Source organism: Epargyreus clarus, unplaced genomic scaffold (assembly GCF_041222505.1).
Source record: "Epargyreus clarus isolate Ecla_fem2 unplaced genomic scaffold, WU_Ecla_fem_2.2 ptg000022l, whole genome shotgun sequence".
Taxonomy (NCBI): domain Eukaryota; kingdom Metazoa; phylum Arthropoda; class Insecta; order Lepidoptera; family Hesperiidae; genus Epargyreus; species Epargyreus clarus.
This window is the reverse complement of record NW_027332229.1, coordinates 1,717,479-1,729,410: the sequence shown is the minus strand read 5'-3', so window position 1 is coordinate 1,729,410 and position 11,932 is coordinate 1,717,479. Positions and strand designations below refer to the sequence as shown.

Here is an 11,932-nt window from a genome sequence, read left to right as displayed (position 1 = left end):
TACCTATAGACACAGCACTATCTATCGGACGGAGACAACAATAGCCCTCTCGCTCTTACTCATAGGTCTATCTCTTTTACATTATTTAAGCCTTTTCTTATACATAGAATTAACAACAAACGAACAATAAACATTTTGACCTTATCATAAGGTATATCATATATAAACATTCCTTACGTGGTGCTACCTTATAAAATAATACAAATATCCATAAAATCCTTAATATTAAACACTTTAAAAATAAGACACAAAGAATAATAGAAAGGATACGTAAATAAAAAGACTAATTGTCCGTTACAACATTGTTATTTCGTATAACAATAAATATTATAAGTAATAAATCGACAGGCACATGTAGTTAGCTTGCTCATGCTCACTAGGACTTGACGGCGTGGCGGGAGGCCTCGGTGACTCAGACAAGTCTGACACAGCCAGAATATTGCTGATGTTGTGCTCCTGACTTTTTTTTATCTCATCCAAATATTTTAGTTCTTCACCAGTTAAATTAAGTTCAGAAAATGTTATTCCTTCAGATGATGATGATGGCATTGTTGAGACGAACTTCGGTCTTGATAACATTTGTTGTTTCACTCGATTTTCTTGTTGCTTGGCCCTATTAATTCTTATTATTCGGCTCAAATTGTGACCGCACTTTATACAAAACTTGAAAGTATCAGCGGTTATTGTGAAACATTCATCGCATCTTAACAATTTTTGAGTGCAACTGGGACAGGTAGTTCTTTTATTCTGCCGTTCTATCCACTTTTTGCAAAAGGGACAATCAAGCATTGTTAACAAAAAAACAAAAGTTAACAATGACTTCTAAAATATAGTTTTGAAATAACAATAATATGGAAAGTTCGGTGACAATGACACTGACAGTCAGTGTTGTCAGGTTACTATTTTACTATAGCTAGCTGGTATGTATCTTATTTATTAACATGAGTGTCTATAATCCATCAAGTTGGACAGGTATGTGTGATTTTTCCACTCTTTCCTCCCACTATGGAGCCTATACTTAAGACTATGATGATGCCTTTATAAAGTTACCGGTTCTGAAATACATAATTAGGGTTTAAATTAGTATGGTGTGTGTCCCAGTGTTTCCGCACCGGGCATTCCTAGCTAGAAGAGGCATTATGGTCCACCTGATGGGACTTTGCTAGTGTGCAGTTTCGACATGTTAGCGGCGTCCTCGCGAGCCGGCCCGCGCATTCTCCCCTCACAGGCCTCCACAGCGCCTCCACAGTGACAGCAGAGATCGATCGATTCCCCGCAAAACCGCCTGTAGTGGCCAAAGCCCAGGCACCTTTTGCATTGCACTAATGGAGTCTGGTCTTCGACCCCCACGTTTTGCAGGTCTACCCTCATTTTCCCAGCGGCCACTGCTCTTTCCCATATTATGGGAGAGACACTCAGTACGATGTGCGTGTTGTGGGGGTTTTGGGCTTTCCGTTTATATTTTATTTGCGCTCTGTTATCCTCGTTATTGAGGCCATCGAATATCCCCCGGTTTTGCCTCCTGAGAGCTCCGATTACCTCTTCATCTGTGTGGGCGTTGAGGATGTCCCTTAATATTATTAGCGGGTCTTTGTTCTTCACTTCCTCTTTAACTAGGGTCTTCTGCACCCCATTATAATTTTCCTGTCTTTTGCTTTCCTCACTTTATCCACCTACACTCATCCTTCGCGTCTATTGCCGTTCTTACCTTTTCCTAACACTTCTTCACCTGTTTCGGTTTCGTCCTTTGACGTCATTACTATTGAGTGCAGCGTGGTCCTTTCATACACACCTTTTTCTACTTTCGCTGTAACTACATCTGTATGTTTTCTCCTCCCGACATTTTACAATTTCCTCCTTCAGTCTCTCCATGTCTTTTCTGTTCTCTCTAAGTAATTTAGAGTGTTCCTGCAATTCCCTTCTTAAATTGTTCACGCTTTCTTTCTCTGTCTCCGCCCTGATCCACAGACATCGACATTAATAATATGCGTCTAGCTGCTTTTAGGAAGGCTGTATCTAAATTATAATTAGTGTTTCTATTTAATGTTTTATTTACTTGTACTATTTTTTTTTCTCTTTTTTGTGTTGTTTTAGTTTTTGGTTTATAAAGTTTGTTATTCTATTTTCATTACCACGTTTAGATCTGTATTGCATGTGATGTTTACCTCTAAGTGGTTGTACATTTATTGCTTGCATTGTAACTAGATTTAATTTAAAAATATGTATAATGTTACAACCGTTGGTGAACTTAATAAAATAAATAAAATAAAAAATAAAAAATACCAGAGGCCTCGTTTCCTGTTTCCCCTATCAATAACCCCTCTCTTTCCATTTCCTTTGCTTTTCCTTGCCAGGGATATTTCTGCTGCTCTGCCTCCCTATACAGCCAATAGAGGTTGTTGAGGGCTTGCTTTAGCGTCTCCTTAAGGTCTCCCTTTACGTTTTTTGAACTATATTTATTTTTAAAGCCGGTTTATTTGGACAAACTGCTTGCTGTTGGGGTGCTTAAACTGAGATTTAGGGTTTGTCGTAAAATATCTGAACCAATATTTCCCTACGAAGTTATTGAAGTTCAATGTGGAACCTTTTTGGAATTAATTGTTGCCTGTCTGGTTAAGCCATAATTAATTTCATTCTGAAAGGAGAGCCGCGCCATAGAACAGTAATTTGTTAACTAGAAAGCCACACGGGCGGTTTTGCGTCTTTCGGACGAAACTATCCGCAACTATCCTACCGACTGCGCCAGTTAAAAGAAGTTAAACCAAGTTTTTCAGCAAAATTCTCCGCCTTAGCTTTCACGAGTGGTCCCGAGATAGGTATATTATTCTGGCGTTGTCGGTGAAACCATATCTTGATCCAAATCTTCGTATTTAGGATTCTTTAATCTTTTGGAAGATTTTCCCTCGCCCTCAGCTTGTAGAATTTTTTCTTTGTTTTTCCATATTGTGGATACAGTAGAGCGACTAAATCCACAGCGTTTGCCAACATCACTTATCTTCTCTCCCGTTTCTATAGCGCGTATCAGTAAAACTTTTTCGTCAATACACAGTGATTTTCTTTTACTAGCCATATTTACAGTTTGAAAGTTTTTGAGCAACTAAGAATATGATAACGTTGTAATCCATGACTCCTACTTATTAGCCACCACAGTCTACACGTGCAAGCAATCCAATTTGTAAACAAAAGAACGAATTTCTTAGAAAGTTTCGTATGCATGATGCCGACAGTCGAGTTTATTGCGGGCTAGAATAATAAAGATTCAAAGCGAGATTTCACTAAACTGTGACTAAATTAGAGTAAGTGATTTTGGCGTGAGGTGACAATATTGAATACAGCAAGGCGTAGATTATGTTGCCTATATTATTACAAACCCCCTGACTAAGTAGCCAGAGCTGCCTTAGCCAGGCTGACTACTACTCATAGAAGCGCCATTACTTCACGATTCGGAATGTGAACAACGTCATCTATTAGCAGTTTGACACATGTCTAAGCAACTTGTACAAAACTAATAAATTAAGCTCATGTTTTCCACTCCTTAGTCATCTTACTTCCTCCTGTGGGATCACCGTTTAATAGATTGGTGAGCTCTCCCCATTTCCTTATATTCCTTATTCTTTTTTAAGGGTTTTTTTGCGGTTTGTTTAAACCTCTTCACTCATTGCATATGAGAATATGATACATATTGAATAAAATTAAAACAACTTCTAATTGAAAACCTCCATGCCAACAAATATTTCCCCCTCGCCACCACATGCACCGTCACCTCGACGTCCGCCTCCATCCCCGGTGGCAGTGATGGTGTCAACGGCATCTTCTTGTGGACGGCTTCTTTTCTTTTTCTAAAACAAACAAGCATACACTACTGAGCAAATACTATTATAAGGGTGAAGTGAAATTCATTTAAAGTTCACCACTACACAAAAGAGTTTCACAAAAGTTTCTCCCATATTGTTCACATTTTGTCCATTCACTTCAATAATGTCGCGCACCGCGTGGTAGTCGTAGTGGCAGGGTCGCCATGTAATGTTCGTTGTACGTAGAGACTGACTGCGTTAAGGGAAGCTCTTACAATAAAAAGCGTGTTGCCATGTTGATCTCTTTATTGTAACTGTTTCTGCATAGATTTATACACTATAACCTAGTATAGATACGCAACTCTATAAAATTTAATTGAAAAAGTTTTTGCCCCTGGCCTCCAGAGGGCGTATTTAGTACCAAAAAATCTCAATAGATGGCAGATCGAAAGCGGATAATACAGTATAAATACACAAGTATATGTTGAGATATATATATTTATATAATATCTTCCTACAACTAAATTAGGATAAAAAACTCCTGGTAAAATAAAACGCAGTTATAATATATTTAATTTTTATTGATTCTTTTTTTACAAAATATCTCGTAAGCCTGTTTTTTAATGAAATCATTGTCATCGAATTTAGATTTTTTTCCGCTTAAAATGCCATTAACACCCCTACACCAACTGTGTATAATTAATTTAATAGCTAGATTATTAATCAACTCAATTAACAAATCTTTATGGTTTACGCAATTTATGACATTAAAATCACATGCACAATTTATCATTGTATTTAATTTTTGTATCTAATAAATTTGATTCTGGACAATCACGCAAGCATGCAACAGTGGTGTGATAAATATTAGTCATTAAATTATTAAATTTTTCGCTTGGATGCAATAAGGACTTTTTTGTGTAATCAACTTCATAATTAAAAGATTGCAAATCAATTTCCGATCTACATAAATCACTCATGCAAATTTTGCAATTCTTGCAAATTTTTGATTTAATTTTTTTTATTATATATCCTGTGACATACTTCTTTGATTCATTATAAATTAAACAATCATTATTTATTTCTTCTCTCATTACTGATAATAAAGCACTTATATCACATGCAAAATCAGCATTTTCAGAATCATCACATTTTTTATTAAGAAGATTTACAATTGATTGAAATGATTGATTATCATCGTTTTCACAATTAGCTCTAACAGAATGTACAGAATTGAAATTATTAATCAACAAAGTTTTATAAGCATGCATAAATTGATTACAATTAGGATTTACATTTCGCACACCGTTACTTCTAATACTACTAAAAAAAATTTCTTCTTATTTATTATATTCTTTACTTTGTGATTGGAATTTAAATATGTCCACATTTCTTTAAATGTTTTTGTATTATGTATCCAATTTTTTACAGATGGAATTGAATCATGCTTAATCGATACAGAATTATTACTCCTAACTACTGATTCAAATTTAATTGATTCTAAAACAGGCAACAAATCATTCCACAGTTGGAAGTGGGGTGAATTATATTTTAAACATTGTCTATATTTTTAGGCGAACCTTGGTACGAATGACCATTAAAAGAATCAAATAACTTGTCAAACATTATTAAAAAATCTGCTGTGTCTTGGCATTCTTCTGGGAGAACCTTTCTTTCTGAAACAATAAATTGATAAATATAAGTGAAATATAAAAATAAGTGAATGAATTTATTAATTTGTAAATTTAGGATAACTTAAGTAGGTACAGGAATTATTTTTCAACATAATATTACTATTTTCTATAAAAACCCGCTACAAAATGTAGCCTATAGTTCAATTCTACGTAATATTAAAGTATGTGAACTATAAGTGATATTTGTGTAATAATGTACTTACTAGATAAAAAATTCAAGGCACTAGACAGTAGACACCCTCTGGCTGAACACTTGCGCGGCATATTTGACTTTCATTTTTGGTATCTTTTCTTTAATAATATGCATTTCTGTTATTTTATTTAATAATTTAAGTTCATCATCTCCATCATCCATGTCAAACAACATTTTTATGTGTTCCCATTTTGCCCATTTTATTTTACCAATTTGAACAAATCTGGCATTTTTTATTAATAGGTTGTTCCTTATCCCTTTAAGGAGGTGTGGGGTATCAAACAAAGGAATTTTTTTTCATTTTCAATTTCAAAAGAACATGAATTATATTCCTTTCCTTCTCTTAAATATTTTTCTTTGGTTAAAGTTTTTAGTTCTCTTATTACTTTTATATTTGTTGTGGCTTGGTCACATATACTGCCCAACTAAGCGCAAAAGCGGTAACTCAAAGAAAGCGAGTTTTGAGATAATTGAAGTTATGTAAAAATAGTTATATATATACTTTATGTATAGTTTTTTTTTATTTGTTAAATATTATTTATATATTATATAGGGTGTATTTGTTATCACATTAGTTAAATTATCAAAAATGTATAATAATGTACTTTATTCATGAGATACGGTTACACCGCTTAGTAAACTATAGAATTAAAATTGAGATACCGCTTTTTCGTTAGCTCTTCTCAAACATGTGTGTATACAAAAAGGAATGTATTTTCTATCGAATAAAATATGTATTATTTGAAAAAAAAAACAATTAAAGTATATATATAACGTTTTTTTATTATTAAAATTTGAAATTACATAAAAAAATATTTAAAAACAAACGGTTTTTGGAAGGAATTTTAGTAGTCAAAAGTAGGGAGTTCTCTCCAAAAGGACATTCTATTTTGTGGTATTATATTTTGAAAAGATTTCAAAATATTTTCTTTTTTGTTTCTTGAAATTCCTTCCGGAGCAGTTTTCTTTTTTGGTGGAGGCAAGACATGACTTTTTAAAATTTTTTTTCCTATAATGCTAGCAGTAATTGCATTTTGATCGAATCCTGTTTTGTAGGTGATATCAAAACTGCCTCTTTTAACTTCAACTTCAACCATTTCGCTGACATATGGACGCGGTTTAATTCGAGACAGTGCATATTGTGTGGTATAATCATCCCAGTCATAAAAGTCTTGCATGTTCATCTCTTTAAGTTTTACATTTTTTCCTGCAGTGCTAACTGCCTGAGAAAAATCTGCGAAATCATAAATTTTGTTTTTCATGCGTTTTATGGACAGCTCTACCCTATGATGGAAACTATCAGCTGACATAAAGGTGTGGCCGGATTCAAAATATTTGATGACAATCTTGTCGGCGTTGATATCCTTAGAATTTATAATATAAATTAAGAAAGAAAAAAACGTCCAGTTTTTGTTCTGGGAGGAACAATTATCAACCCATAGTATGATATTTTTTTTATCCCGATGAAAAATAAAAAATTGATAGTATGCACTTATAATTTCGGCTTTGGAACGTCCAAACAACCCTTCATACCATAGTACAGGAAAAACACTCAAATCTTTTCGGCCTTGACCAGTTGGCACGAAACTTTCGTTGTAAACCACTATCCTATGAGTAAAAATAGCAGTTTTGAACATGTCTATCCTGGGCAGCATGATAACTTTTTGTAAATCAGCAGAATATACAACAGTATCAGTTTCATTTAGCTCACTGTCTAATTTATACTGCTCTCTGGACATGTATGCCCGTTTGTTATGACTTTTCCACTTCGTGCAACCTAGACAGTCTTCTTTAAGGTTTTCTTTGGTATGTGTATCATCGTGTAAACGGAACTCTTCACAGTCCTCACACTCTTCGTGGCCAAGCTTTACAAAAGAAATATTTAATTCTGCGACTACTTCTCGATATTTATCGTAAGATACTTTGCAAGACGGATTTTTTTCTAAAAAGTCTTTATGCATCGCACTGATTGTCAAATCACTGGGTAAGTATAAGCGATTGGGAGCGTGTTCACGCCTGTAATGAGATATACTCGGCTCAAAGCTCATTATATGTTCCTTAATAGGAGTAGATTCAATTTTATTGTGAGGAGTAGCTCCCAGTCTTTTGTCTACTGGTGGTGCAACCGTGTCGTTAGAATTGGCCAAAGCCGTATGTAAAGGTTTGTCATTAGATGATTTGTAGCCCAAAGTTGTCAAAAAGAAGGTTTTACATACTCCATACTTTGTACCGAGCACGTCCTTAAGTGAATAACTGTAGCTTACTTTTTTTCTGTACTCCTCTGATTCAAATCTTGTTACTGTTCTTTGTTTCACAGATTTAGCTGAGGTGTGATGCAGCATATAAGCCTTCCTCTCTTTGTCATTCAAACTCCAGAAGCTCTCATTTATAATTTTTCGCTGCTCTTCCGATATATTTTGGATACACTGCTTTTTGCATGAAGCAGGACAGGGTGGTTTAACGTTATGTTTCTCTCTAATCTCACTTTTTTTCACTTCATTTCTGACTTTGAGAGGTTGGTCGTGTTTTTTTCTTTTCCTAATTGTACCGGCCTTAGTATAAGTTGTAAGATTATGTGTATTTCCATCAGCTATCTCGTTTTGTGTCAGATTCTCGGTGTCCCTAAGATTATCATTTGGTGTCACTTCGTGTCCTTGAGATGAATTCTCAACAGATTTTTCGTATTGAACACTTATCACATTTGAATTATTCCTAAGAGATTCAGAAGTGCAAATAGTATTATCGGAAGCAGTTATCAATATTTTTTCTGTATCATCTTGAAAAATACAGGATCTTTGTTGATCTTCAATAGTATCTGTGATCAAAGGTTCTGGATTACCGCAATTAAAAACATTGTGTATGTTGTGTGTATTAAAACAAAAGCCTGGCGATGATATGTCACTTAAATCATTATGTTCAATAATTGGCACAGTTGTCAATGTGATCAACGAGTTAGGGGATTTGTTGTTATTCCCGATTTCTGTGTTTTGATCATCCTGATGCATAGCGAAATAATCAACGTTTGATGTACACGGACCCGATAAAAAATGTGAATCTTCAAAGTCGAAACCATTTGAGGAAGGAAGAATCGGAGCTAGTAATTGATCAGCACTGTTGAATCTTGAAAATGCGGGATCATCATCTGAATCACTAGTAGGAAAAAAGTCGGGATCGATCGTTTTAATATTACGTTGTAATTGTTTGGATTCCTTAAACTTTTCCCTCAACGCCTTATTTTTTTGTGCTAAAAGCATCATCATTTTCGTATTTCTTTGCGACATGGTTTATCTGTAACAATATTTAATAAGTATAACTGAATTATTTTATTCATCAAAAACGTTTAGTTATCTTTAACAAACATAATACAAATTATATATTTGGGAAATAAATTAAAATATTGCACTTACGTAATGTAAAGTGCAAATCAACTTATTATCATCGGAACAACAATAACCGTATGGCTGGGAAAATATGATTAAAAATAATGTACTTTATGTTCTGGTAGATCAAGGTCAATTTTGCTAAGTACGAATGCGTACGAGGGCGCGCACGCCAACCGCAAGAAAGTTTAACACAAAATTTCTAATTTTGCAATGATTATGGTTACAAAATGCTAAAATAATATTTAATAGGACTTACCTGAATGTCAATGTATGAAGTTACCCCATTAAGCACCTTAATTTACAGTTTTTTTCTTAATTTTGCACAAATATCATGACCTCTTCACAACAAAAACAAACAAGTTATGACACGAATTTGCGAACGAATTTGCCAAGGGCAGGGATAAATCACTGTAAAATGTATTAGAAATTCGATCTTATCCAGTAAAACCATAAGGGCTAATTTAATTTTGCTATTGCAACCGTATCTCACTAATTCAAAACAATTTGCGTATTATGCAAGCATTAAAATACTAAGCATTATAGCGGTAACTCATTACTGATTTTACTCATCCTACTTACCGCTTATCGGCTAAGCAAAAGTTGTGTATTTATTTAAGAATTTTAGCGATATTTAAATTTGCGGCTGGTTGCCTACGTAATATTAATATACCTCTAACACCCTTAGTGATATATGGTAAAACTGAGATAGAAAAATCTTTCTTAAGGTTTTTTCATACGTTTTGAACAAGATAGTGCTAAATGGCTTAGTCCAGTAGATGCGTATTTTTTAAAGCTATCCGATGGCATAAAAATCAATTTTACGATTTTTTTTGAGATACCGCTTTTGCGCTTAGCAGGGCAGTATAGTAGCTACAACTTTTAATCCAGTCGCATTGATCTCCATTATAATATTTTTTAGTATTTTTTTTAAATCAACTGCCTTAGTGGTTCCTTTACAAAAGGTAAAACAAATGGGCTGTTTACATTTAGTTTTTATGCCTTTAATCATAAACACAAGTGCATGATCAGCCAGACTTCTCTTTCTTTGGTGTCCTAAGTCTTCAAACCCGATAATTTTTCCTAGTGACGAAACAAATTCTATTCCAGGTGCCAGTGAAATTTCATCAAATAAAATGTTTACTAGCTTCTTCTCATGGGAAAGATTCTTCACTATATTTTTTAAGCCCATCAAAATATTATTGTTGATACCGGGTTTTAAATTAAATGTCTTCAGCATTGTTTGCAAGCATCGTTTTGATAGCAGAGTAAACATTTTATATAATAATTTATATGCTTTTGGACTTTGTTTTAAAATTGTTAAGGCCATTATTTTTTCATTCATCGTAAATCGTCTTCCTCTCGATTTCAAAGTACTTTTCATTTGTAACTTTGTAAAAATTTTTGCATTTTCTGGTAATTTTTCAATAATTTTCAGAAAAGCTTTATTTAATGATAATTTTTTGGCTGCTTCTATTTTATTTTTTTGAGTTTTATACTTCATAGTCATTTTTTCTAGTTTTTCTGTTAATTTCTTAGAAAATTTATTGTTTCCATGTTGACATTTCCATTTTTGACCTGAAAGACAGATTTACAAGTAGGTTTTAATACAATGCGGTGAATAATAGTATAAATTAGTTTTGTTTGAGGTTGGACATTGCTTACAATTTTAATGATTTATTTACTTTACTTACCAATGACACGTTTGAAGTAGCAGATGATGGTATAGGGTTGTCAGCACATGGTCTCTGTTCATGTGTGGTCACCTCATGTGGTTCTAAAAATATATTATTAATAATTAGGCTTAGAATATTATACTATAATATGGCCATGAATTTAAAGACTAATTATTTTAAAGATATTATAATATGATACAAAAAAGTGCATGTTACATATGAGCAGTCTTATCATAGGTATGAAATTAAATGATGTACTAACCTGTCGGTCCAGAAATAGTGATGCCAGATGTAGTAGGTTCCATGTCAAGGATGATAGAGGGTGCTACCTGGTGTGGTAATGTTTCTTTCGCTGAAAGTTTAGCAGAGTTAATGAATATATGTTTCATATTATTATTCATATAAATTTATGCTCAATGATAGAATATAGTTTGTTCAAGTCATAATAAAACACTCTTACCCAAGTTTAAAGTTGGCACAGCATTCTTCGTCAAACGACGGCTAGGCAGCTGATAACATTCCAGAAAATGTCTATAACACAACCTAATCTGATTGTATATATATATGTTTTCTTTTTTTCTTGGGTTGGTACATCTAGCACTGCTTTCCAAGCATTAAATTTGTTAATATCTTCTTCTTTTTCACTATGTGGATTAGGGAAATGGTGCAATGGGCCTGAAAGTAGTCACAAATATAACATATGTTAATTTTATGTACATTATACCTCATATACTAATGGTAAGTCTAAAAATCGTTCATTAAATAATTATCGCATTATTTTTCTTTTCCTTTTCTAACATATAAAGACAAAAGATAGATTGCGATGTATTTTTGTGGCTGTAAATTTAACTTTAAAGTAATATATAAATTTATCTTATCATGAGTTACTAGCTGGTATCTTAAAGAAGGCTTGTTGATACTTACCATCGATGATGCACCCAAAATAGCATTTTAATCGAGACTTCTCGGGCATGATAAGTTTAAGTCTCTTATTCAGTTATAAATCCGAAATCGTGAGCAAACAAACGTCCAGGTTTCTCGCCAAAGTAAGTCGTGAAAGCAGTTATCGGTATCCAATTTCAAAGCCAAGTGGTCAAATATACTAGAATAACAGAGTCCGTATAAACAAAGCCAAGTCGTAGAAATTTTCCAACACAAAATACCAGCGAAACTTCCGAAGCACCCAGAGCAGAGA

At 33.6% G+C, this 11,932-nt stretch overlaps 1 protein-coding gene and 1 long non-coding RNA gene across 2 annotated transcripts; both read right to left on the bottom strand.

Annotated features, from left to right (window-relative positions):
• Positions 1-6,446: 6,446 nt before the first annotated feature.
• LOC140751315 (uncharacterized) lies at positions 6,447-9,923 on the bottom strand. Its single transcript, XR_012103292.1, has 2 exons — positions 9,321-9,923; positions 6,447-8,969 (listed from the first exon to the last, which is right to left on the bottom strand). It is a non-coding gene; the product is annotated as an uncharacterized LOC140751315 (long non-coding RNA).
• Positions 9,924-9,932: 9 nt separating this feature from the next.
• LOC140751313 (uncharacterized) lies at positions 9,933-11,932 on the bottom strand (the record flags this gene model as incomplete). The annotated part of the gene is made up of 4 exons (XM_073085223.1): positions 11,662-11,932; positions 11,000-11,412; positions 10,756-10,838; positions 9,933-10,639 (listed from the first exon to the last, which is right to left on the bottom strand). A coding segment is annotated over exon 4 (639 nt), but the record flags the coding sequence as incomplete, so codon positions are not given.